This window comes from Triticum aestivum, chromosome 3B, assembly GCF_018294505.1.
Source record: "Triticum aestivum cultivar Chinese Spring chromosome 3B, IWGSC CS RefSeq v2.1, whole genome shotgun sequence".
NCBI classification, from domain to species: Eukaryota; Viridiplantae; Streptophyta; class Magnoliopsida; order Poales; family Poaceae; genus Triticum; species Triticum aestivum.
This window is the reverse complement of record NC_057801.1, coordinates 24,476,001-24,503,837: the sequence shown is the minus strand read 5'-3', so window position 1 is coordinate 24,503,837 and position 27,837 is coordinate 24,476,001. Positions and strand designations below refer to the sequence as shown.

The 27,837-nt window shown below is 45.2% G+C and overlaps 3 protein-coding genes across 3 annotated transcripts; 2 read left to right on the top strand and 1 right to left on the bottom strand.

Moving 5' to 3' along the window:
• Positions 1-293: 293 nt before the first annotated feature.
• On the bottom strand, positions 294-2,898 carry LOC123068342 (protein DETOXIFICATION 32). The gene is made up of 7 exons (XM_044490917.1): positions 2,621-2,898; positions 1,968-2,512; positions 1,790-1,876; positions 1,324-1,619; positions 1,110-1,228; positions 831-917; positions 294-587 (listed from the first exon to the last, which is right to left on the bottom strand). Exons 1-7 carry the CDS (start codon positions 2,819-2,821, stop codon positions 429-431), a joined length of 1,494 nt encoding a protein of 497 aa, XP_044346852.1. The 5' UTR covers positions 2,822-2,898; the 3' UTR covers positions 294-428.
• An 8,177-nt stretch (positions 2,899-11,075) lies between these two features.
• Positions 11,076-15,121, top strand: LOC123067198 (putative disease resistance protein RGA4). Its single transcript, XM_044490102.1, has 5 exons — positions 11,076-11,991; positions 12,037-12,113; positions 12,699-12,875; positions 13,005-14,822; positions 15,101-15,121. The coding sequence occupies exons 1-5, from the start codon at positions 11,076-11,078 to the stop codon at positions 15,119-15,121; spliced, it is 3,009 nt and encodes a 1,002-aa protein (XP_044346037.1).
• Positions 15,122-25,601: 10,480 nt separating this feature from the next.
• Positions 25,602-27,596, top strand: LOC123064469 (transcription factor MYB62). Its single transcript, XM_044487951.1, has 2 exons — positions 25,602-26,200; positions 26,302-27,596. The coding sequence occupies exons 1-2, from the start codon at positions 26,017-26,019 to the stop codon at positions 27,171-27,173; spliced, it is 1,056 nt and encodes a 351-aa protein (XP_044343886.1). The 5' UTR covers positions 25,602-26,016; the 3' UTR covers positions 27,174-27,596.
• Positions 27,597-27,837: the final 241 nt, after the last annotated feature.

The following is a 27,837-nucleotide window of genomic DNA, read 5'->3' as shown; positions in this document are numbered from 1 at the left end:
TGTGCTGCATGGGGGCCATGAGCGTCGCTGGAGGATCTGCATCCGTCCCTTCCTAGACAGCAACATGTTCTGCAGCTGGCCTTTGTCACGAGTCACGACAGTGTGCCCATAAAGGCCCGTACAACGCAACAAACTCCATAAATTCAACGCCGCAGCTCCCACCAGCTCCCACCAAAATTTACCAGCTGAACTTGATGTCTTCCTCTGTACGTTCGTCGCTCCTTGAAACTACGGCCCACCTGCCTGCCTTCGGACAAGAAAAGAGATGTCGTAGTAGCGTGACAGTGATGAAATGGGCCACCTACTCTATCCTTGCTTCTCCGTATTTGACAACTTGGATCAAATCGTTTCGAAAAAAAAAAAAACTTGGATCAAATGATCAGTGCAAGCACGGGAAAACAGACGAACTCTATACTAATGCATGTTCATTACACTCTAGCTAACTCTATACTTCTCTCGCGTGTTTGCATATCAACCCCATCATTTGCAGTATCCATTTGATCGTCTTCTCTACATGCCGTTGTGGTCAATGGGTGGTATTCATTCTTCCCTCCAACCTCCTTGATCCTCGCCGCTGCCAACAAGGCCTGTAATAGTAGTACACACACGATTCTTCTTGTTTCAGTAAGGTTTGATAACTTAAGGACAGCAAAATTCATTCAGGATATGTTTTCCGAAGTTTATCTTTAGTGGTCTATAAATGATGTTATACTCCCTCCGTCCAAAAATAAGTGTCTCAACTTTAGTACAACTTTGTATTAAAGCTGGTATAAAGCTGAGACACTTATTTTGAGACGGAGGGGTATTAGTTTACAGAGGGAATGGAGTACCTGTTTCTCCCACTCTGTTCTCTTAATGATGAGAAGAAGTATAACCATCTGTAGCAACGTGCCTGTTAGCATGCCCGTCCATACCCCCTGCATCCATCATCAGATGATCAACACATAATTTCTTCTTCTCGGTTTTAGCCCGGTTTTCCATCAATTAACCGGGCAATTCTCTTCTTCTTAATCAATGAAAATGGCAAGTCTTTTGCCTCGTTTAAAAAAAACTCTTCTTCGGTTCATCGATGAACTTGCGGATCAACAAGCTAAGTTGAACAAGCTTACCAATGCACCAAGTTTGAGCTTGAATCCAAGCAGGACACCAACCGGAATGCCCACCAAGTAGTAGCAACCGATGTTCACGAATGCCACCTGCAACTGCCACCCTGCTCCTACAGCCACGCCTGCAAATTCACAGAAGAGCAATGGCGTCGAGGTGAAGTTGATAGCCATTTCAAAGCCATGCATAATCCTTCGGAGTGTTGTGTTAATTAATCACCTGAGAGCACTGGCCCGATGCTGCTGAAGAAGACGGTGACGGCGAGCAGGTACCCCAACCTCGCCGCTCCGTCGACCACCTCCTCGTCGTCGCTGAAGAGCCTCGGCAAGCCTCTCCTCCAGACGAAGAAGACGGCCATGAAGGTGACCCCGATGAGCGCGGATGTCATGGCCGCCATGGCCACCGCGAACTTGGCCTCCTTTGGTCTGCTCGCTCCCAGCTCGTTGGACACCCTGACGCTGACTGCTTCGCTCAAGCCCAGCGCCACCATCATGGTCCAGAACTCGTAGTTGATGCTGTCAAATTAATTCTCCATGTTAACATGGTGTTTCTTAGAGAAAATTTAGCGAAGTACCATTAAAAGAAGACAAGAAGAAACACTCAAATTAATTATCCATGTTAGTATATGGTGTTTCTTAGAGGAAATAGAGAGACGTACAAAAAGTAAACAGAAAGAAACACTCACCAAACTGACATGATATCAAGCTGGAGCTGACCATTCTTGAGGAGACCCACCAGAATGAGCAATGCGGCGTAGTACCAGAACTCCAAGCTTTTCGCAAAATCAATTTACAAAATGTATGAGAACTCTTGTTGCAAAAGTATGGATCCTGCTCAACTGGAAGAAAAATTATACTACGAACCAGATCATGGCGGCGGACACGAGGGAGATCTTGACGAAGGCGGCGAGGTTCCTGAAGGCGACAACGGAGAACCCCTTCCACGCGTCGGGGAACCGGCCGCTGACCAGGTAGGCGAACTGCGCGGCGTCGATGAGCCAGTAGGAGACGTTGCCCGCGACGGCCGCCCCGCGGAGGCCGTACCTGAGCCGGTTGACGGCGACGTAGGTGAGCGCGACGTGGGCGGCGAGCGCGGCGCCGGTGATGGCCGTCAGGGCCCACACCCTGCTCTGCGTCTGGAAGAACTTCTGCAGCGGGAAGTTGGCGGCGTGCGCCAGCAGCCGCGGGATCGCCCACCGCGCGTACGGCCCCGCGGCGGCCGCGACGGCGGCCGGCTGCCGGAGGAGGGACCCGAGGATCGGCGTCGCGAAGGCGTACGCCGGCGCGAGCGCCACCGCGGCGGCCCCGCAGACGATCCACGACTGCTGCACGTACACGCCCAGCAGGTCCAGCTGCCCGGCGCCCACCGCCTGCCCGCACAGCGTGTCCAGCGCGCACCCCATGCCGAACTGCGCCGCCGCACCGCGCGCACGCACGATTCATGGTTAGTGAGATCTCTAGCGCGCACGGAGGTTGATTGAATCATCTCTCGACCTGCGGTGTAGTACTCTACCTACCAGGACTCCGTAGGCGAAGCCCTCCAGGATGCTCTCGACGACGGTGACCGCGGCGAGCTCGACGACGCCGATGTGCCCGACGAAGCTGGCGGTGACGAAGCCGATGGAGAACTGGAACACCTCGGTCAGGACCGCCGGGAAGGCCAGACGCCATAGCAGCTTCGACTCCTCCCAGCTCTTCGTCGCCAGCGTCCTCCTCATAGCTACCAACCACTTGTCTCTCCGAGAGGGGAACTGAGGGTGACGTGTTAATATCACAACTTGCTAAGCCATCTCCAACCCTCGTCCATAAATTTGCTCACGCATTTGTGCGTGGACACGGAGCGATAACCAGCCATCCAACCCTATCCGCGTGCATTTCAAACAGGATTTCAACAAACTGAACGATACAAACCGGCTGATTTTCATACAAACTGGAGCACATTCATTACAATTCAAACATATTTTAACTAAACCTGGCTATAAACCTAATCTAAATGATCACCAGCGTCTGGGTGTGAGCACCTTGAAATGAAGCGACAACTCCGCCTTCGCAGTCTCCAGCTCTGCCTCCACAACCTCCATCTCCGCAGCCATGAGCCGCGGGAAATGAAGTTGTCCGCCTTCACTTCGCCACCAAGCGGCTAATGGGCTGACGATGTTGAGACCATCAAGCTTGGCTTCAACAGGAGGGAAGGAGCGGTGGCCTTCCTGCACCCGAGCCCCAGCGACCTCCCAGGCTCTACTCTTCCTTGTTGCCGGCGGCACTCACGGAGGTGCTGACTTGGTGGTTGTGACGTTGGTGGCACGACAATGGCGGAGCTGTCTATGTCCTCCTTGTCGTTGCTCTTGCCGAGCACCGCATTCGCCGCCTCGTCCATCTCCTTGTAGGCGGCCTATAAATTCGCCTGATACCGGATGTACCGTCATCGGTCGCAGTGGATTTCACAGGCGGTGCGGTAGGAGTCGACCAACACCTCCTGCTCGGCCACACCCACATCGGACACTATGGTCTTGTCGTCAGCGAGTTGTGCCTTTGCGCGCTGCTTCTCGTCAAGGAACCCAAGGTAGTAGGCCTCGTCGGGACTGGGCCTGCCGGAACTTGGCCTCCCGCTCTTCCCGCAGCATGTATGTGTAGTGGGCACGGGCCTCGCCCATGGTGATGCCGGCATGCACTTGCGAGGTGGGTGGTGCCGGCTCGTCCTCGGCCACGTCTTCCATTGGGATGTACGCAACGCCGACCACTGTATGTTGTCCCAGACGGCTTTGGAACTCGAGAACGCCATGGCATACGTGGTGCAACGAGGAGGAAGAAGGCGGAGAATGATGGATGCGGCCATGGCCGAGCCTGTGGTTTATATAGCGGGGCGTGGCAGGGCAACAGACGACGTGATTAATGGCGGGCTGTAGAGGGACGGACGGGTGGCGCCGGCTAGCTGTTCCTTGGTAACCGCACACATGTTTAATGTAGGCAGGCAAACGAACGGGCTGTAGTTCGAACGCGGGGCAGTCACTTGCATTGGGAGGCGACTCCCAGCCGATGGGCCGTTTTGATGCCGAAGTGCGGTGAGAGGTCGGGTTGCTCTGTGCCTGCATGAATGCAGCATTTGTGCTCTGGAGTGACGTTGACCGACTTCGGGCGGGGAAGTGTGCGGGCACGGGAGGGGTTTTTGGTGGGCCAGAATATTTAGGATTGGACGTGACAGCGATCCAGATATGTGCAAAGCCCCAGTTTGCGGGAAAAAGCACGTGCGGACCAACCTACGGACCAATGCAGGCCCGCGTTGGATGGCAAAACATGTCTGAACCTCATGATTTGAACGATTGCGGGTGGTTTGAGGGTCCGCGTTGTAAGTACTCCCTCTATCCCAAATTATTTATCGCTCAAGCGGATGTACGAGATACATCTGTTTGAGCGACAAGTAATTTCGGACGGAGAAAGTATGTTATAAGTTCATGTGTTTATCAATATATGAATGATTGTTTTGAACAAGTAGAAGATGGAAAATAAATGTTGTTTATGTAGAGAAACACTTCGCCTAACGAATGTGGATAATGTTTGTGAATTTGAAAAAAGTTCATGATTTTGACTGATGATTTTTGACAAAATAATAATGAATATAAAAATGTTCGTGGAATAGAAAATTGTTCACGAATTTGGGAAAAGGTTCAAATATTTGAAAAAAGGTCACAAAATTTGGAAAATAAAAAAATTGGCATTTTTCAAAAAACTGAAAAAGTACACGAATTTGATGAAAATTCATGAATTTTAAAAAAATCAAAAGGGTTCAAACTTGTTTTAAAAAATATCATGGATTTAGAAAACTTAACAAAAACTGAGAAATATACACGAATTTGAGGAAGTTCACGAATTGGAAAAACTTTTCAAATTTTAAAAGTTCAAAAAAAGAAAAGAAAAATAAAGAAAAAGGAAATAGGAAAGAGAAAAAATAAATGAAGTAAAAATAGAAAGAAAAGAAAAAGAAGAAACTGAAAAATAGATCGAATGAAAACACCAAAGAACACAAAACCAAGAAAGAAACAACCAGAAGCTTCTGGAAGTGTCACAAAATCGGAAGAAAACGGCGCACTAGATGGGCCGGCCCATTTAATTCCAACGATCGGCTGGGCGCCATTGTTCGAAACACAAAGTACGTGATGCCACAAGCGCTGAATAGGAATTCGCGACGCTCGGAGAAGTTACAGTTGTTTTTCTTTTCTCAGTTATTTTTTTAGCTTCCTTTTTTTCTTTTTAGTTTTTTTTTCTCGTGTACAGGATGCATAGGGGTACAGCCGTACAGGTTGTACTGCGCATGAAGTGCAAATTGATTGGAATACCTCATTTCTTCGAGGCAGGTCATTTTTTACGTGGCATGTCTCTTCCCTAACCTAGCCGCCGCCATGTCAGGCGACTAGGGAGGCGATTTTCTTCCTCCGATCTCAGCCGGCCTGGGCGTTGGCCCCCTCTCCCTTTGGCTGCTCCGGCGGCAGGAGGGCGGGGGGACCCCGTTCCTCCGCTCTGTAGTTAGGTTTTGAATTTGTAGACCTTGGTGCGCCGTTGGGGTGGTGGGAGCGGTGCCCGTATGAATAAATCTGCCTCAGCTCCGCTCTCACATCAGTGGTGCCTTTCATGACGGCGTCTCGGAGTTGATGGCATCGTGTGATTGCCGATCCTTCAGATCGACGGTGTTAGGGTTCATGGATGGTGTCGACGAGGCGGCGGCGGCGACTCCATCAGGTGTGTCTCTTCTTCTGCTCTGTCCCCGTTGATGTGGCGTTGTCTCTGACGCCATGGTGGAGCAGGGAGGTTTTATAGTCCAGGAGTACGCGCAGACAATTGTCTGCGCAAGTGACAGCTGGAAGATGGTGCATCACGTGCTGGGTTTGTGGTTGGTGGCTGACAGTTCTGGTTTCCTTCTTCGACGTCGTTGTCGTGCGGGGGTGTCAGATCTAGAGTTCGATGGCGTGTCCGGGGACATGTTGCCCCGGTTTGATTCTTTCAACGGCAATGGTCTTGCTTCTGTCAAACTACTTTCGAGGTCCTTAAAGCTGCTGATCAGCGATGGAGCTGCGTCGAGCTTGGGTGAAGAGGTGATCTATTTTTTTTCCTTTGGTGGCCGCTTCGGTGGTGTCGAAGGAGAGGAACATGCACTGGTTTTTTTATAGGATTATACTATCCTTTCAGTCTTGTAAAGTCGGTGCTTACGTGTCTTGTAACTGAATCTTTATTTTATAAATAAGACGCGTATTACCACGCGCAAAAAGCCCTCATTTCTTCTTTAGAATACACATTTTCTACCAAGTGAATCAATCCATCCTTTTGTGGTGTGCATCATCACCCCACAAAAACGTGACATCACATCTTATATACCTTTGCAAATTTTTATACGAGTTCTTAAAACCGAGATAGCATAGGCTGGTATTGCTTGTGCTACCGACTTTTATGAGAACTTCATTGCGTGCTGAAGATAGATATATCTTTCTTTTCAACCATTTAACCTCTGGATTAAATGGTGCATCAAATATTTGTCGAATCCAATGTCGCCGGGATGAACACATATTTGTCATGCATAGCTTCTGCCATTATTACATTACCAAGGGTAGAAATACACCCGGGGCGTCATATTGACACGGGTGCTAGAGCTGAAGAAGATACTTGATTTGTCCATGCTAACTAGTTGCCGTATATTGATCAAATATTGGTTTCAAACATTCAACATTTTGTGTGTTGGTTTTCATAAAAATTAAAGAGTTGTCAACAAAGAGTTTATTGGCGATTACTCGTGCATCATACAACTTTGAAGTTCAGCTTGCGAGCTACGTTAAGCTGCTCGTCATACGGTAAGCTTGCAAAAGTCAATCGTAGAACATAAACTCAATGTTGCGTGCATCTCAAGGAATGGGTCATCTGGTGAGAAAAAGATCCCCAAGCAGATAGATTAATCACTTTGGCAGATTTATAAACGTACTCCGTATGGCCCTACAGATTAATCGGTCGTGTTGATCCATGATTATATATGCTGCCTTCGGTCCAACCAGATCAGAGTCAGTCGTCCATCCGTTTTCAAACTTTTTTTATCGTGACCGAGTCTCGACTAAGAAAAAGTAAGACAATTAGTCTAGTTGAAATGTAACATGATGGCATCAATTAATCGTTCGATGACCACACGGCATATATGTGTGGTGAGCAACTTCTGAATGAAAGCTGTGTTATATGACGACTTATATCTTTTCTGCTGCGGGAAATGATGATTTATATCCTTACCTCTACTTAGAAGAAGGTACATAATCCCCCTCAAAGAAAACTAATCGCTCGATGATCACACGGTAAGACCGTGCAAGTGGAAGACATGAATTACTTAGTTTCCCACTCACCTACCCGGGCTGTTTAACTAGGTCAACTTGCATATCGTTTTTTTTTCCTTTCTTTTTGCAAGGTAACGTGCATATATTTCACATTCGTCTACATCAACGTCCTTTCCCATTTCCACAAGCTGCCATAGAACAAGCCGGCAACAAGATCAACCCACCCATCTACCCACTCTTCATCTCTCCAACAGATTCAAGGTAATTTCAGCTCGCTCTATCTCCATCCACTCACTCTTTTCTTGTTAAGTAACCTGAAATACGTTCCCTGTGTTCCTCAACATATCCTCCGCAAATCTAAAATTTTACTCGCCACCACCTTCCCCCGCCCGGCCCTCGCTTCGCTTGGCCCAGAGCCCCCCGCACCACCAGCCCGCCGCGGATGTGCTTCTGCCCGCGTCCTCGTCGGACAGCCTCCGGTCCGACCCCGCGCCGTTTCGCTTCAGCGCTACCCGCCGCGGCGGGTCGTCGTTGGGCGGGCACAGCCCGCGTAGGTGCGGCGGAAACACCGGACTGGTCCAAGGGTTCACGTTGCATATCCGCGGCGCGATGCAGCAGCCGCGCAGCGTGCCGCCCCGCGGCCACAGCGAGGCGCCTTCAGGATTCTGAATCCTTTGCGATGCAAGCCAAGTTCTAGATCTGCACCTTTTGACTTTGTTCTTATACCTTACTCTATGTGTATTCAAAAATCAAAATTGATTAAAAAAGGAACTTTTTATACCACTGTCTGTCAACAATATACGTTCAGATCCCTCAATTTTTTGAAAAATATAGTATATGTTCTGATTTATCTGTGTACAAGTTCGTTCATGAATGTCACAGGTATATATAGGTTTGACCTCAGTATCGGTGTTGCGTTTTCTTCTTGGAAATTAATTATCACCTTCAGAGATCTTGTTGTGTTTGTATCTGCTTGCTGAACCTTTCAACACACACAAGCATCTGCTGACTTGGTGTCTATACAAAAGCTTTATATAGACGGCTAACTGTAATTGTTATTACCCAAAGACCTCACCAAGGGTCCCCATGGAGGCAGCTCTCCCTCCCGAGGCGCTCCCGCGAGCGCCGTCGGGAGGCAACCATCGTGCCCCCCTCAGGCCCTCCACCCCCTCTCCCCCTCCCTCGCCGCCGTCGAGGGCGCCGTCGGCCAAAGGCCGCGTGGCCGAGGCGGCGGGGGGGCTGTTTTCTTCCTGCGCGCGGATGGATGGCGTCGCGGGCCGCCTTCCTCCTGCCCGCGGCGTCGGGTCCCGGCTGGCTCTTGCTCCGGCGCTCCGCCCGGCGCCCTTGTGGCCCCCCCGGCGACTCCTCCTCCCCTACCCACCAGCGGCCCGTGGGATCTGGTGGGCACGATCGTGCTGGCGGCGGATCTGGGCATCCGGGCCCAGATCCGGTGGATGTGCGGATCTTCGATGGCGGGGGTGGCCGGCGACCCCATGGAGGTGGTGGTGTAGCGGCCGGTGTTCGCGCTGCTCTGGTACGGGGTGGCGGGGCGTCGAGTGGTGCTGACCAGGGCGTGGTGGCGCAGGTAATGTGGTGGTGGCAGGTTGACTGCGGCGGCGGCCAGATTGTTCTGGCATCGGCTCGTCTGTAGGCTGCCTGTATCGGCCGTTGACTCCTCTCCTTGGCGTCCGTCCGTTTCTCTCGCCGGAGAGCTGGCCTTCTTCCGGTTGCGGTCATCGACCGTCTTGCACCCGGTGTCGTAGGACGAAGCTGGTCTCGCGCCCGGTAGCAGGACCGGCCCATCTCGCGCCCGGCAGCATGACTACGCTCGTCTCGCGCCCGGCAGCAGGACTGCGCTCGTCTCGCGGCCGGCAACAGGACCGGCCCGTCCCGCGCCCGGCGGCAGGACTGCGCTCGTCTCGCGCCCGGTGTAGCAGGACGGCTCGATGGAGGCTTGGTGGCCGGCCTATTTGGTCTCGGCGATGGGACCGGCCAGGGGTGCGAAAGGCGGATCCTTTCCGCTCGTTTCTGCGGTTGGGTTAGCGATGGGGCTCGGGGGACTTGGTGTCAAGGTCTTGGTCTCCGGGGTGGCGGCCCTGGTGTTGGCGGAGCGGTGCTCATGGGCAGAGCTCGTGCCTCGGTGTTGCCCGGCTGCCACGGCCGTGTGGGTGGCGTGGTAGCCGGGGTGTGGCGTTCGGTGGCGGTGAGTATTGGCCGGGGTGAAAACCTACTCTATCTTCGGACGGATTGGCGACGGTGAAGATCGCTCCCTTCTTGAAGGCGTCGTTGCGGTTATCATTGCCCGTCGTGTTGCTCCAGGGGAAACTCTGATCCTTGGAATGGGCGATGGCGGCACTCCGGTGTCATATCCTTTTTGAAGGCGCCACCTTGAAGCCCACGATTCGTCATATACGGCTTCACTTCTTCGCGGTGTTCACGGCTGAAGCCCCCGGCGGCTCTTGTAGTGCTAGGGCGTGTGTTGCTGCGCTCAGCGCCTATGTATCCAGCCTTGGGTGTGTGTATGTGTGTGCTGGGTGAGTGCGGTTGTATCGGGCACTGTTGGTCTATGCTTTATATATAAAGTGGGGCGAAAGCCTTTTTCGGCATTGTTATTACTCTTTTGTGAATTAAGTAGTTTCTTAGTGGATCCCAGGATTATAACGTTCCCTTTTATCGGGTTAAAATGTTGCCATTTTCAACACGTGCGGCATCGAGGCGTCGGTAAGCAGTGTGTGTAAGTATGTGCAAGCTTATTGTACGTGCGGCTACGCTGTATTTGGAGATATTTTGTGTTCCTGAAAAATAATTTCAACCTAAGGCCATTCAAATCGGACATCTTTTTTGAATCTTTTTAACACCGATACATTTTTAGATATTTCAACACCTTCTTGCGTCGAATCATATTAGTTAGCAGCATGACCTGTAAGACTTGCATATAAATGAGTCATGTTTTAAATTTGTAAATTAGATTTGCTGGCTTGAAGGCTCGTGTTGAGCAACACGCAACTTCCAAATTCTCTCCATCTGTCTAAGCTCCACCCTCTGGCGCTTCCACACAAGTTACACTAAGAGCAGACCGGAGGAAACTTTACCCATCCATCTCTGATCTGTTCTTGTTCTGTTGATTGAAGTTAAGTTCGCTAACTTTTTGTAGTTTGTTCCGTGTGCCGAGATCACTAGCTCCTACTCCCTCCATTTCCATCTCATAATATAAGATGTTATTACAACCAATATATGAGTACATTAGTAGCATCTTATATTATAGGACAGAGGGAGTAGTATATACCATATTACCATGCAGAAAATTTATGGGCTTTCTACTCTTTATTTTTCTCTTCTAGTAATGGTGTGCTTGCAGTGTAATTGTAGATCTTTGTCGTTAAAAAATATCTTTGTGTTCTTTTCTCGGAAATGGGGAACCCTTTGCTTTGTATATGGCGTGCATGTTTGAATTGCCAGGGATTCAGAAAATAACTGCAATCAGACTACATTTCAGATACATTATTGGTGAACGAATTTATTATCCTTTTTCTCTAATTATTAAATGAGATAATGACATGTCGTTCAGTTTCAAGCATTCATGGGATTGTATGGTGATCATTATGATAATGAAAGAGTAATTTTCTTTATCTGTTTCGTTCTGGCAGCAAAAACAAAATCCTTCCTGCTGATGGCAGGAGTTTTGGATGCTTTGGCATCTTATGTCAGCAACATGCTCACTGAGATGGCAATTGAAGAAGTGGCCATGTTGATTGGGGTCTCTAGCGGGATTGATGACCTAAGCGTCAAGCTCAGGGACCTAAAAAATGTCCTTGCAGATGCCGATAAGAGGAACATCACAGACGAGAGTGTGCGGGAGTGGGTGGAGGAACTGAAGCACGCCATGTATCGCGCCACTGACATCCTCGACCTGTGCCAGCTCAGAGTCATGGAGCAAGGTCCATCCAGGGACATGGGGTGCCTTAACCCACTCCTCTTCTGCATGCGACATCCCCTCCATGCCCACGAGATCGGGAGCCGCATCAAGGTGCTCAACCAAAAGCTAGATGAAATCTCCAAGAGGGGCGGTAGTTTCAATTTTATCAAGCTGGAAGCCTACCAAAACCGAAAGACAACCAACCCTCCTCCTGTCAACCGCAAGACAAATCCGCTGCTGGAGCGATCAAGTGTGGTCGGGGAGAAGATTGAAGATGATACAAGGGCACTTGTCCATATGCTCATGATGGAGTCAGGAGACAAGAGTGATAGCATCATGGTGTTTGCCATAGTTGGTGTCGGTGGAATTGGTAAGACTACCCTCAGCAAGAAGGTCTTTAATGATGAGGCCATTCAAGACAAGTTCACCACAAAGATATGGTTGAGTGTCACACAAGAGTTCAGCGAGGTTGAGCTGTTGCAGACGGCCATCACTTCCGCCAATGGAAGCTTGCCAGGGCCAGGTTGTGGGTCTCAAGACAAAGCTTTGCTTGTGCCAGCTCTTGCGAGCGCTATCAGAGACAAGAAGATATTTCTTGTGTTGGATGACATGTGGAGCACCAATGAATGGACCAACTTGCTGAAGGCTCCCTTTAGCCACAGCGCCCCTGGTAGCGGAGTCCTCATCACATCAAGACATGAAGCCATTGCTCGAGGCATGAAAGCTGTGCATCCTTACCACCATGTTGACAAATTAGAGCCTGAAGATGCTTGGTCATTGCTCAAGAAGCAGGTGAGTGTATGGCTACTAGAAACCTCTGCTCTATCTCAAGTAAATAATCAATAGTATATTCATTTATTAGCACAGGTCATAGCCATATTCTCCTGACATAGCCATATTGTGCACCCGCCGTTTATTGTGTCTATGTGTATTATATGTTCATTGTTGTTTGATGAATGATGCTGCTAGGATTCGATTAGTTTGTTTACCACGGAAAATTTGTTGCACTCTCCATGCAAGTAATGATGTAAACCTTATTGTTCTTGTTAGCTCCACAACTAGCTAACTAGACTTCCCCTAATTAATTATTCTAGAATTAATTACACACATTACTTGCTGTTCAAGTGGCATGTTCATGGATTACTTTTTTGTTGAGAGTAACTAGTTCTGTTAGATTATCATTTTGATGTTTCGTAACTGTAAGACAAGCAGAGAAAAGGGCACATCTGAGACATCCCCGTGAGTGGAGCATCCACTCAATTATTAATCAACAGATAGTTCTATGTTTTTGTTTGGTAACTTAGCTTTTCAGTAGCCACTCCAGTGTGTTTGTGTGTGTGTTTCTTATTTAACTCTACATGCTTAAACTGCTTGCAGGTACTCACAACAGAGAATGCTGAACCTGCAGTTGATATGCTTAAGGATATAGGATTGCAAATCGTAGAAAAATGTGACGGGTTACCGCTTGCCATAAAAGTGATGGGAGGACTCCTATGCCAGAAGGACAAAGAACGGCGTGATTGGGAAAAGGTTTTGCATGATTCTACATGGTCAGTAAGTCGTATGCCAGAAGAGCTAAACAATGCAATATATCTTAGCTACGAGGACTTGTCTCCATGTTTAAAACAATGCTTTCTGCATTTCTCCCTTAAGCCTAAAAGGATAAGTTTTACCCACACACAGTTTGTGGGAATGTGGATCGGTGAAGGATTTGTTCATGGGGACTCTGATAGATTGGAAGAATTAGGAAATGAGTACCATAAGGAGCTAATATTGAGGAACCTTATAGAGCCGGATCCGATGTATTCCAGTCAAACTATTTGCCACATGCATGATGTTGTTCGATCATTTGCTCAGTTTTTGACTAGAGATGAAGCACTAATAGGTCATAGTGGAGAAATTCTTAATAGCAAACTTAGCCTGCCAAAGTTTCTTAGGTTATCTGTAGAAACCAAAGGCGGGCAATCTGATGGATTTGAGTGGAGATGTTTACAAGAGCAAAAATCGCTAAGATCGATAATAATAATTGGGAATTTCAAGATTCAGTCTGGTGATTCGCTGATGAGCTTTTCAAGTCTTCGAACTCTACATATAGAGTCTGCAAATTTTGCTGCATTGACCGAATCTCTATATCAGCTCAAACACCTGAGGTATCTAACACTACAAAACTGCAATGATATAAACAGCCTGCCAGAGGACATTCACAAGGTAAAATTCCTACAGCACCTTGGTCTTGAAGGTTGTAGGAGTCTGGTGAAACTTCCTGACAGCATTGTCAAGTTAGAGGAACTGCGATTTCTTGACCTTGACGACACATGTGTAAATAGTATGCCTAGGGGTTTCTGTGCCTTGACAAATCTAAGGGAACTATATGGGTTCCCAGCCCGCGTGGATGGTGATTGGTGTAGTTTGGATGAGTTGGGACCTCTTTCTCACCTCATTCATCTCGGATTGAAGGGTTTGGAGAATGTAGCCGTTACCTCGTCCGCCTTGAAGGCCATGCTTGTTGCAAAGGTACATCTTACGTTAATGAAATTACACTGCACCAATACACTTGACAACAATAGAAGAGTACCCTCTGAGAAGGAACAAGGAATAATTGAGGAGGTGTTTGATGAACTCTATCCTCCGTCTTGCATCGAAAATATTAACATCCAAGGATATTTTGGTCGCCAGCTCCCAAGATGGATGATGTCGATGGCAACATCGCCTCTCAAGAGCTTGAGGTTTCTAACAATGCATGAACTTGTTTGTTGCACCCAACTCCCTGATGGCTTGTGTCTGCTCCCACGTCTCGAGCTCCTAGCAGTCGACCGAGCGCCAGCTATCAAGCGTGTTGGGCCTGAATTTGTGCAGTCCCCGGACCACCGTCATCATCCTTCATCCCAGGCGACAACTTCTTTTCCAAGACTGCATCAGATGAAGCTAAATGCATTGGTGCAATGGGAGGACTGGGAGTGGGAGGAGCAGGTGCAAGCTATGCCCCTCTTGGAGGAGCTTAGTATCGTAAGATGCAATTTGAGGCGTATCCCTCCCGGCCTTGCATCCCATGCAAGGGCTTTGAAAAAAGTATATATGAGCAACATCAAGGGCCTTGACTCTGTTGAAAACTTTGGTTCCGTCACTGAGCTCAGGCTGTCTCGCATGCCGGAGATGACTAGGATCTCTAATCTTCCCAAATTGCAGAATCTTGAGATCAGCTTCTGCCCAAAGGTCGAGTTACTTGAGCAGGTGCCTGCACTCAGAAGACTTGTGCTGAATCTATGGCACAGTGAGAAACAACTCCCGTTATACCTGCAGGCTGTGAAGCCAAGTCATTTTTTGTTGAACTGCAGCCGAAAGGTACTCACCTCCATGGCTTTGGGAAAATCTGGCTCGGAGTGGTACAAGTTCAGCCATATCCAGCATGTTGAGGCTTATGCAAAGGATGGGGGCAATGAAAAAAAATGGCACCTACTGTACACAAGAGAGCCCTACAAGATCGATACAAATGTTGTGCAGGTGATAATCCTGTTGCTCTTTCCGAACATAGTAGTTAGTATATACTCCCTCCGTTCCTAAATATTTGTCTTTCTAGACATTTCAAATGACTACTACATACGGATGTATGTAGACATATTTTAGAGTGTAGATTCACTCATTTTGCTCTGTATGTAGTCACTTGTTGAAATGCCTAGAAAGACAAGTATTTAGGAACGGAGGGAGTATGTTTTAATCTCCTTTTGGAGTAGAACCTAATCGAACATACTGCACATTGCTTTGTTTCGCTTAAATTGCAGGATTACTCAAATGAAAAATAGGACGTACCATAAGGAGAGGAAGGAAGGAGGCAAGACAACATCATCCAAGGTTATGTGTGATAGAAGGAAATGTATGTCTTCTGCTGCTACTAGTACTTCTCTACTAGCCTTACTTACATACCCTTGAGTATTTCATAGGGGCACTGCTACAGTTGCCGTGAATAGTGGTACTTCTTTTTTGTTAAATTAAATTGAATTGTGATCTGGATCTGTTGTTAAGCTACAAAATGTTATAGATGTCATGACAAGCTTTTCAACTGAAAAGGAGTTTTTTTTTCAAAACTGAAAAGGAGATTTGGTAACTGTCACTATATGTGTTATAATTCAGAACACATATTCAGCTTGCAATTAGGCATGAAACTAAACTTCCTATGAAGGGGGATTTATAACTGTTTTGATCAAACACATGCAGGTGAATGGCCGGCAGCCTCCCCCTCTTCCTGTAGCCAGGAGCTCGCTCATACATATCAAGTGTGCGCGTCCATGGAAACAACGATACAGTATGAAAGCGTGATCGAGAAAATGATACTGAATTTTATTATTTTTTGCAAGGATGCGAAGGCCATGCATTAAATTTATCCAACCCTTGCAAGTTGCAAGGCCATCCTTGCGAGAACAGAGTACTGTAGATTTGTTCTATATGAGCCCCTAGTCTCTTGCTTTATTACTGAAGATGTGATTTTTGTTAATCTTGTAATCATAGATGAGCCCCTGGTTGTACAGACTCATTTGGTGAGCAAATGGGGAAGAGAATAGTATATATATATGGTGGCTTTTACTGTTCTGAAATGGAACTTGATAGGCCAAGCAGCTGTATACAGTTTGTGAGCACATAGTGTCGTAGATATTCAGAGGGTCACTGAAGGAAACCAAATGAAGTTGGTCTCTGGATTATTGTTTGTTAGGAAGCTAGTAATTCAGGTTAGTTGAAGGTTCTGAAACTGCAACTGAATACGATGTGCTCTGCTTCAGTCCAGTTCAGTTCAGTTCAGTTCAGCAAGATGTTGTTAGTCGAGCCGTGTGGACCGAATTGTTATACCTATGCGAGCCCATCTGAGACGAGTCTGTCACTACGGGTCTGTTTGGAGCAGCCCATTTCTTCCGCTTCCGCTCACTCAAAATCTCCACCGCAACTGATATGTTGTCGCTACCTCAAAAAAAAAAACTGATATGTTGCCGAAGCTTTCCTGCCGGCTTTGGTAAGCATCCGGGCTGTTTTAATTCTTCTTTTATCCTGTTGTTTTTTACTGCATTCTTTCTTTTAGGTTTCATTTTTAACCATTTTCCTATTTTCTTCTTCTTTTTTTTCCTCAAAAAATCATACTTTCAAAAATTGTTCATGTTTTAAAAAAGTGTTCGCGTTTTTAAATTTTTTGTAAATTTTCAGAAAATGTTTGGAATTTCAAAAAAAAATTACAATTTCAGGAAATGTTCACAAATTTCAAGAAGATTTCAATTTTTACAAAAACTGTTTGGAATGTCAAAATTTGTTCATGATTTGGGAAAATTAGTTCACCATATATTTAAAACAGTTCATTGTATATAGATAAAATGTTCACTGCATATTAAATAACTTGACAGTGTGTATTTGGCAAAAATGTTCGCCGTATTTTCAAAAATATTCAGTGTGCAATTGATTTTTTTACCATATATTAAAAAAAATCATTGTGTCTAAATAACATGTTCATCATATGCGTGTTAAATAATTGTTTAGTGTGTAATTTCGAAACAAAATCACCTTACTTGAAAAATGTTTAGTGCGTAATTGAAAATTGTTCACCATATATTGTAAAAAAGTTGATTGTATTCAAATAAAATTTTCATCATGTATTAAATAATTGTTCAATGTGTTTTAAAAAAATGTTGACCCTATTTTAAAAAATGTTCAATGTGATATTGAAATTGATCAGCGCATATTTACAAAATTCATTTTATATAAATAAAAAATTTGTCGTATATAAACATTTGTTCAGTGTGTATTTTGTAAAATGTCCACCAGATTTGAAAATTTGTTCATTTTTTAAAAATGTTCACCTTATTTAAAAAATTGTTCACATATTCGAGTTTGCAAAAAATTTCTCAAATTAAACAAAAGTATTCATGTTATTGCGAAATTAAAAATTAAATTGACAGGAAAAGGCAAAATGAGAAATATGAAAACAAAAAAGACGTGCGCCGTCTGGCTTGGCTAGGCCCATCTGGGGTGACAAAAACGAAGTTCTTCCTACTTATGCACGGGAGTGCCCTCTTAGAAAACCCACCAGAGCACCACTCAAAAGGGGGGCAACTAATGAGCAGGTACCCCGTTGGGGGGCTTACGCGGCGAAGGCACGAGGGGGCACGCCGGACACCACATGGTGAACCCCACATCACCACATGGTGTGTCACAGCGCCACCACGTGTTGTGCGCTGGCCGCACCCTGCGTGAACGCGTTTTATTCTTTTCTGTACACGTCTTGGAGTTTTTACGGGTTTTTGGATTTTGCTCGGTTTGTTCTAGGTTTTCTAAGATGGATTGTTTTTCTCATGTGAAGCACATCGTGCCAAAAAAAAACATAGGTGTGCTTCACGGTGTAGCATAAGTATGCTTAAGGGGAAGCGCAACTTTTCAAAAGTGAAAATTAGAGTTGTGCTTCGGCTTGAAGCATATATGTACTTCACAAAAAGTGAAAAGCACAGTTATGCTTCCTAGAAAGAGAAGAGCACATGTATACTACACTATGAAGCACATTTGCTCTTCCGCGCGAAGCACATCTGTTCTTCACAGAAAGGGGAAAGTACATGTGAGCTTCATGCTGAAGCACAACTATGCTTTTTGGAAAGAGAAAAAGCACACTGTGCTTCCCCAAAAAAGTGAAAAAGCACAAATGCTTCCGGGTTTTTTTTTCATGTTTTTGGTCTTTTTTGCTTTCATTTTTTTCAGTTTCCTGTTTACATTTTTTGTTTCATTTTATTTTTCTTTCTATTTTTTTAAAAACATTAGTCCAAACCTTATTTTTAACCCAAGTAAATTTCATTAATATGCATGTACAAGTGAGGAAAGTAAATAGAAGAGTAGAAGGAGGCTTATCTAATGCCTGTTTTGGGTATCATAATCATTGTTAGAAAAATTCTGTTAGTACAAACATCAAAGATGTGCATCCCCAGTCCTTCGAGATCTCCAAAAACTTGCGCTTGATTCTATGCTCGAGAAGAGAAAGGTCATGTTTGAGCATATATTTCCACGTGTTGAGACAGTGGGCTTCTCTCTTAGAACCTATTGATATAGAATCTAGTTTGTAAGATCTATGCTAGAAACACAGCTGGGAAAGTGGTTCGTGATTTTGACGCACGGTTCAAGAGATTAAATGTTTTGAAAAATTGAATCTACAGAAAATCACAAAACTCTCAAATTGCCACATGCGTCGCACATGCAGTGCACGCCTTGTCACTGCAAGAGGTGTGAGAATGACCTTTGCAAGGAGTATCCTCTAACCAGTGATTTTGGTCAAAAAGGAGATAACGCCCTCACATTAAATAGGTGGACAAAAATCCCACAACACCCTTATAGGCCCATGGCATGGCCCGTTAGAATCTGTGTTTTTTCTTTTTATTCTAAAATGTATTTCACTTGATAAGATTTTAAAATGTTATAAATCAGCAAAAAGGTTAAAAAATTATAGAAAATGAAAAATCTTCCCATGCGAGATTTAAAATTGCATATATTATATAAACTGTTCATCGCGTATTAAAATATGTTCATGTACATAAAAACCAATATTCACATAACAAAAAATTATGCCTTTAAAAAACACTCCATAGTTTCTTAAATAACTTACTCCCATAAATTTGTGTTCATGTACTATAAATGTTTTTTGCACATACGAAATAAATTTTCTATCATGTATTGCAAAAAGTTCATGTATACAAAAATTATAGATTTTAAAAATTCTTCATACTCGTACAAGTATATGTTCACGTGTTGTTAAAAAAGTTCAAGCCTGATAAACAAGTAAAAACCAAAAACTAAATCAACAAAAGAGTGATATAAGAAATCAAAGATGAAAAGGAAAAAAGGGGGAAAATCCATTGAAAATCGCAAACTCGTGTAGCGGGCAATTCTTTGTTGCCCCGGCAAAAAGGAATATGCTATTTGTACCGTTACACATGCCCTAACAAATACTCCCTTCGTCCCTAAATATATGGCATATAAAGTGAATCTAAAAGTAAGTGCTTTCAAAAGTTTGATCAAGCATATATACAAAAATATTAAGATAAACAATACCACATCAATATCCACATATCTATCACTAGATATATTAAAAAATGTATTTAGTTGATATTACAGTTGTTAACGGTTTCATCTATATATTTGGTCAAACATAGAAAGTACCGACTTTATGACTCAGTTTATATGCCATGTATTTGAAGATGGAGGTAGTACACTTAATTTTTGGATGTCGTGGACGTGTGTGCAATCCGTTAAGTTAACCCAACGTGATTATTTTCCCGCAAAAAAAACCCAAGGTGATTATTTTGGAACTGACGAAATTACTTGTAGCTACTTGCCTAGTGGACTATTCATTTTTCTTTTGGTTCTGGCGGTATATATCATGATTGGCCATTCTTTTGCCGGAAAAACTTTCAATGTATCATGAATTGTTAAGTTAATATAAGACATTAAAAGTAAAAAATACATCTAGATCCATAGATCATCTACCTATTATTATAAGCACTGAAGCGAGCCGAAAGAGAGCCCCATCATCGCCCTTTCTTCATCGAAGCCGGACAAACCTCGTTGAGTAGGTAGTCAGAGAGCCGTCGTGCTAAGGCCCATAGGACCAACGCACCAGAATATCAACCGCCACAGATGAAGAAAAGTGTAGATCGGAAGGATCATGTAGACACACGAACATAGACGAACGAAGAACGGATCCACATTGATCCATCGAAGACAAACGTCGACTGAATCCCGCGAGATCCACCGAAGACAAACGTCGACTGAATTCCGCGAGATCCGCCGAAGACAAATCTTCACACGCACTCCGACGACACTAGAAGCACCACCACTCAGACATCACGATTGGCCATTTGGCCTGTCGACTGTGTCAACACAATTTATTTGACAAGCTAAAGTAAAAAAAAACGATTTGTTGAATCAAAAACCATTCTTTGCCTCGGTTTGCCGACTAATCACGTACTGACGCGGTAGGAACAAGTTGCATTTGCTAGGCTACACAGTGCATATACTGACACACAAACTAGCTAGGAATATATGAATCTCTTTTAGGTGGTATATATATTCTAAAGCATATCTTTCCAGCTAAGCAACAACTCTTTTTTCTTTGTGATGAAAGCTACTACGGCTCTCCTTTTTGCTCTACTAGTTACAAGATTTTGTTTGTGGAAAGCCCTTTTGGTTCATTTTCATTTCACCTAGCTAAGCTAGCTACTACTCTAGCATATGGCTATATACTTACCTTTTATTCCGGCTTTATCCTAGTAGCTAATTAATTCAGTTCCGTGTGAATATGTCACGGCATATATCATTCTCGCAGAATATATGGAAACGTGCCGAATCATCACCGAGAGAATCAGATAAAAGCAGATTAATAGCAGCAGCCCAAGGCTCTATCGGTTAACTAATAATTATTTATGCCCTAAACATTATTTGTCACGATCGACGCCATATATATTCTCTTGCAAGAGCTATATATATTCGCAACAGCTAGCTATAGCCGGTGTCCATGGAAGTCAAGGAGGAGTGGCGTGTTCCAGTTACGATCCTCGGACTTGTCACCTCAGTTACAAGAAGCATGCATATGGACACGATTCAAACAATCAGTAAATACGCCCAATAGCAAAGCGAGCTACACCCCCGTTGCCGGCAGTCGCCGTCGCCATGGTCGTGGTCGCCGACGGACGGCGTCGTCGCCGCGCCAGAGGGGCACCCGCGTCGGCGTCGTAGGCCGGCGACCTACCCCTAAAAGGGCATAGGCTTAATTAGACGACTCTCGCGCGCCAAGTCGGATCAGGCTAATGAACCTGCTGCTGCTGCTGCACGCTTAGCGAAATGGAAACATGACAAGGACGTCGTCGATCACCATCATCCATCTGGCCGTGGATTATGGAGAAAGTGAGCCGGGCGAAGGCGGAAAAGAATGGCGCACGGCGATCATGGACGGATGGATAGATAGATGGATGGTATAGATCATGGTGACGATGAATTGGTGTTGCATGCGCCAGTGGGTGAACGGGAGGAGGAGGTGGTCGATGGGGATCGCCGTCAATGGCGGTCGCTGTCGGACGGAGGGGCTGGAGACGGATGATGGGACGAGGCGGGAGGCTGCGCGCCATGTGTCGACCGGAGAAGCTGCGTGCCCAACCCCGACCTCAGCTGCGCATGCACGCACTGTGGGACACATATGTGCTTGCTTGGTTGCCAGCTAGTGACGTGAGGATGTCGCCTTCGTACGTGTACACGTGCGTATTCGTACGTGCCTCAGCTCGACACGTTTGTAAGTTCTGTACCGTGTGGTGGGGGCTGCCGTCTTTTTGGGCGCGTGGGCGTTTACATGCAGGAGTATTGTTTTTTTTTTGCGAATAATGCAGGAGTATTGTTGTTAGATGACTGTCGAACAAAGTTGCACTAAACCTGCGGCAATTCATTTGGATCGTATGGAGTAGAAAAATACAGTCACATGAATAACTATTTTTGCAACAGTAGCTGAAATAAATATTTAAGTTGAGCATTAAAATTTTAACTTATTCCAATTGTGCGTTCATGAAATATGAATTTATGAAATCGTATCTTTTTCTGGAATATAGTTACTATCACTTTTTTGAAAAAAGTGAAATCTTTTTGGAATAAATGAAGTGTAATCAACCGGTGTCATTGGTGATACTAGACCACCAATATATCCACCGTTCCTTGTTCCTCTTTCTATTCGACTGCCAACGAGAGTGACATGTGCTTAAGACCGCAAATCACTTGCACGGGACACTCGCATCACAGATACCTGTTTATGTACGCTAGCTGCATTGTCAAGCATTTAATACCGTACGAATTTTTAAGGAGAATTTTAGTTTTTCAAGTTGAATTCCATACAATGTCCTCCTTCTTCTCCTCCTTTTCTTCTACCCGGCCGCTCCCATCCAAAAGAAGTGTAACTAAAACCAAAACACTTAATTTTGGATTGGAGGGAGAATCAATTTTCAAGGGGAACTTTATCTTTTAAGGTGAAGTAATAGCGAGGACACTCCAAAGATCTATACGCCCACATAGAGAACTGTAATATATACTAATCAAGGATAATAGTGCTAACTAAACATCAAAGTGATGATAGCTAGCACTATTATCACATTTTAGGAAATGCAAAATCTTTTTGGAATAGTTCAAAAATAATTTTGAAATAGTTAAACCCTTATTTTGAACAATGAAATGCCTAAAACCAAACATTAAAAAAGATATCAGGAAAAGGTGTTTTCGAAATTGTTGACTTTTTGAGATATTTATTTTAGTTTTTTATAAATAGTCAGCAATAATTATTTTTAGTGGTGGATAAAATAATTATTTAGAATTTTGAAATCTTGAAATTATTTGTGATTCTGTCCAAAATGAATTAATATAATGTTATTCAGTATTTCTGATATATGAAATACCCCAAAAAAATATTTATTACTTAACAAAAATACAAAGCTTTTCGGCGGTCACCCTATAGAAAGCTTTCTAGAGGTACTTTTAGACAAGTCCAACTTTTTAGTTTTTTAACTGGCCCTATTCCACTTGTATTCTCTTTTTTATGAATTTCTAGTTTTGGACTGGTACCTCAGAAAACACGTTTGGTGCTTGAGCTTGGTTGTTTTGAAAAATTGAAACTTCGCATTTCACAATATCCAAAAATTCTGGAAAAAATTACCCACTAACGATAGATGTATACTACATGTGTGCAAAATTTCATGAGAAAATACATTGACATGCAAGCTACACAAAGATTTTAAAATCATTGATTTTATTTGTAGTGAGCATTACACACAGATCACTGTTTCAAAATCGGTATTTGTCATTTTTGTGTAGCTCGCGTCGCATGTCAATGTATTTTCTCATGAAAATTTTCGCACATATATTATACATCCATATATTGTGTAATTTTTCTCAAATTATGTTTTTAATTTTTAACTATTTTAAAGAAAAACAACTTATATGGGAGAGAGAGGAGCCACATGGTGGGTCCTTAGACCTCTCTCATCTTGTTGTTTTGCTTACGGACATATCACTGTATATATGCATATCTATAGTGGTGTATGTAATTAACCCGACATGTATATAATGGGTGACATGCACATGGTAGAAACTGGTTAGACATATCGCTTAGAAAGAAAAAAATATAATAACCTTTTCACGCGTAACCGATTTATGGGTGCGTGCATATCACTAGATGCAGTGTCCCGGGACACCCCCTCCCTTTCAGGAAAATAGTTTACTCTTTGGCATCGATAGCTCAGTTATATTGATTATATGAAACTTCATAAAGTATAATACTGAGTTACCGACGTCCAAAAGCACACATATCTTTGAATCATTGTTTGTGGTAGTTCAGGAGCTAATGCAATGATCATTACGTGGCCTAGTGTCACTTGTTAGCCACGCTAGTGCATACGTGGTCCATATGAAAAGCTTACCGGCCAACAATACTTACATGTGTAATGCAGCACCGAGTGTTGTTGTTGTTTAACTATAACAAGTGTAAGAATTTTCTGAGGATTCGACAATAGTATTTGATTAATTGACAATCTTGTTTTGCCCATTCGAATGAATATACACAACATACCCATGTTATGATACTCTCTCCGCCCCAAAGTAGTGTCTGAGACACTTATTTTGGAAAGGAGGGAGTATATAACTACTACCCTAACTTATTTTTCTCACTATGTAATGCAAACATGTATGGAAAAAGGTTCCTCCGTTCTCATTATATTATGCTACTTACATTAATAAGTATTTTACAACTATATAATAGCCCCGCAATAAGCTATGCATTTTTAGTTTCAGTTATCGTATTATTAATACGAATATGCATGTTCTACATAATTAGTTTCATTGAAATAATACTAAAATAAATTATGACGCAATGCGCGGGTATCTTCTACTCCCTCCGTAAGACGTTTTTTGACACTAGTGTAGTGTCAAAAATGTCTTACGTTGTGGGACGGAGGGAGTAGTATATTATATGTATAGTTACATTGACCATAAACTTGTTGGACATAAACAGGGATCAATGACAAGGGGGCCAGTATGGGTATAACACATGATTAGTAAGTATATATGATGTTACAACAACCCTACTAGCTAGCTAGCTATCATCAGTTTTGTTTGAATGATTGATATTTCAATTAATTGACTAGTATATTTTAACTACGAGACCCGTTTAATAACTACAACTAGTTCCTCCCTTGCAACATAATTAACAGTGACTGTACTACTGAGAATTAATTCGGTCAAGGTAGCTGCAAATTGCAAGCTAGCCGCAAAGCAGCCACTCTTCTCGCTTAATCTAGAACCTATGCAGCACAAGGATTAATCGATCAGCTGCAAGTATTTGACCACATGTCATGCATGCAACTGTGGCAACATCATGCAAGGCTGTCTAAGCTAAGACACCTAGCTCTCTTTGGGTTGAAAATTTTCACCGGCCAAAGCAAGGCGGCCGTGAGTGTTAGGTCAAGAATCATTAGGTTTTAGGAATATTTAACATGATTATCCATCCTAGGGATGGAGCTACACAAGCAAGCACGCCCACCTAATGTTTGCTTACTTCTCAGGGCGCTGTCTCCAAAGTTTGGTGTTTCACAGGACTGGCTTTTTGGGGGAGAGAAAGTACACAAAGCTATGTGTATGCTCGGTGAGCTGAAGTCTCCTTGATTGATTGCTTATTCTTTGCTTCAAGTAGACTTGGTGTGGCCACATAACTCCAGCCCAAAATCAGCACAAAAGGCAACAAAATAATACTACAAGTTGTTTTTTGTTTCTTTGCTTTTCTTTTCTGCAAGCAAAGACAACAAAAGAATTATTCTGATGGAATAAAAAGGCTAGCTAGGTGTGCATATATATACTTATTGATTACTGAGGTGTTCTACCAGAGGAAGGATAAAGAGGCATCAATGTACATATGGTGTACATGTCTATAATTTGGGTTTGATCTTATCACAAAAGGCTAGCTATTCCTTCTAGAATTTATATTCTGCTTTATTTATCTTTGTTTCTTAGTGCAAAAGGAGGTGGTGGTTCACAATGCACATATGTGTACATCCAACAATTTGCCCATCCCCTCCCTCTCTCGTCTAATCCTAATAGTGCAAGGGTGACAAATTGTTCAGTCAAACACGCTTCATGTAGGAAAGAATCTAAACATCACTAGGCCACTATTTCTTCCCACGAAGCCTCTCTCTCTCTCTCTCTCTCTCTCTCTCTCTCTCTCTCTCTCATCCCCATTAAAAACGAAAGAAGCTTTGAAACATCTCACCAGCTTTTGATTTCCAACTACACACTTGCCCTGCTTCTATCTTCCTCCCAAGAACCAGACTGCCAAAGTCCTTGAGCCTTTGGAGGAGCATGCATGCAGTTGCCCTAAAAAAAGATCATCCTCCATATGATTGCCACAAGTCCTTATAAAAGGGTAGCTAGCCACCAATAACTTGTCTCTGCAGCTAGGCCCTCTTCTCATCTCATCTCCTTCATCCTAAATCCTAACCCCCTACACACACAGTACACTCCAGCACTCTGAGCTAGTAGTAGTAGTACTTGTGCATGGTCATATCCAAGCCCATCTATCTATAAGGTAAGGGAGCTACCTAGCTGTGCCCTCAGAAGGGTTCATCGATCATACTCATATATAGTAGCTACGAGGTGACCAACAATGTCACGGAGGAAAGGAGCAGCAGCAGCAGGAGGAGGAGCTGGGCCCATGGCGATGGCGGCCATGGAGGAGGAGGCAGCCGAGCTGAGGAGAGGCCCCTGGACGCTGGAGGAAGACAACCTCCTCATGAGCTACATTGCTTGCCACGGCGAGGGCCGCTGGAACCTCCTCGCCCGCTGCTCCGGTGAGTTGATCTCCCGCCATAGCTCTCTGGCCTTGCATCATGCATGCATGTCGATCGCCATGAATATTTTCTTACTGCTGTATATATCTTTGCCATGTCAGGGTTGAAGAGGACGGGGAAGAGCTGCCGCCTCCGGTGGCTGAACTACCTGAAGCCGGACATAAAGCGGGGGAACCTGACGGCGGAGGAGCAGCTGGTCATCCTGGAGCTCCACGCCAAGTGGGGCAACCGGTGGTCGCGGATCGCGCAGCACCTCCCCGGCCGCACCGACAACGAGATCAAGAACTACTGGCGGACCAGGGTGCAGAAGCAGGCGAGGCAGCTCAAGGTGGACGCCAACTCCGCCGTCTTCCGCGACGCCGTCCGCTGCTACTGGATGCCGCGCCTCCTCGACAAGATGTCCATGGCCGCCGCTTCCACGGCCGCGCCGCCGCCGCTGATGGAGCAGCACGGCCAGGGCGTCCTGTCCTCCTCGCAGTCGCCGCCGATCGGCAGCGACCAGCTCTGCTGCTACGGGCCTGCCGCCGCCGGCTTCGACCCGAGCCCGAGCGCGTCCACGTCGGGGTCGACGGCGGCGGCCGCGCTCCAACCGGCGCCGGTGCCCTGCTTCTCCGAACTCAACTGGGAGGACCAGTACTGCTACCCGAGCGGAGGCGACCTCGACGGCGGCGCCGGCGGGATGGAGCTGGACTCGGCGGCGCTGCTGGGAAGCCTCGGCCTCGACGGGCTGGACCTAGGGCCGGCAGAGTCGTACCTCCCGGACGCCACGCTCCTCGACTACCTCAACTACTCGAGCTGCACCGCCAACGCCGCCATGAACATGATGGCGATGAACGGCGGCAGCTACAACAACAGCAGCTACTGTGGCGGCGGCGGCGCCATGGTCGACGGCGATCACCACGACACGACGACGGCGGCGACGACGTGCCACGCGGCGAGGAAGCTGGCGGGCGAGTGGGGAGGAGGAATCTAGAAAATTCTAGCTAGCTAGCTAGTGATTAATTAAGCTAAAATTAAGCCCAGCCAAGTGGATGGATGGATGGATGGCACTCTCCTACTCCTAGCTAGCTACGTTGCTTCTTGCAACGTCTCTCTAGCTATATTAAAGCCAGATGTCACATTGGCTAATGGAGCTCATCATCATCAGCATCGACCATGTAGCTAGTAGTGAAGTTGCCGATTGATCGAGATTGCTAGCTCTAGCTCTCTTTTACTCGTTGATTCTAGTGTAGTCGATGTGGTGCATGCATGATCAATGAGGTGTAACCTTTTAGATCTACTAGTAACTACGTACGTGTGTGTGTGTGTGTGTGTGCTCTTTCTTACTTCCATCTTTCTCATGCTACTTGTTTGTTGGTGTGTGTGAGTGGTCGTTGTCTCCAAGTGATATCGTTTGTGTTGGTGAGGAGGTGGTGCACTTACATCTGTGGATGTGTGAGACATATGGCTCATCAGCTTGGCAATGACATATTGACATGTCGCTCTAAGGGGGGGCTTCCCAGGGCTTTTGAAACTATTGCATGATCATAACAAGAGATGATCGATTGTCGTCGGGGGGATGATAGATGCGTTCGCCGTCATAATTCGCCACAGGTACTGGCTAGGTATGGACACTCCCTCGAACAAATCTCTAAAAG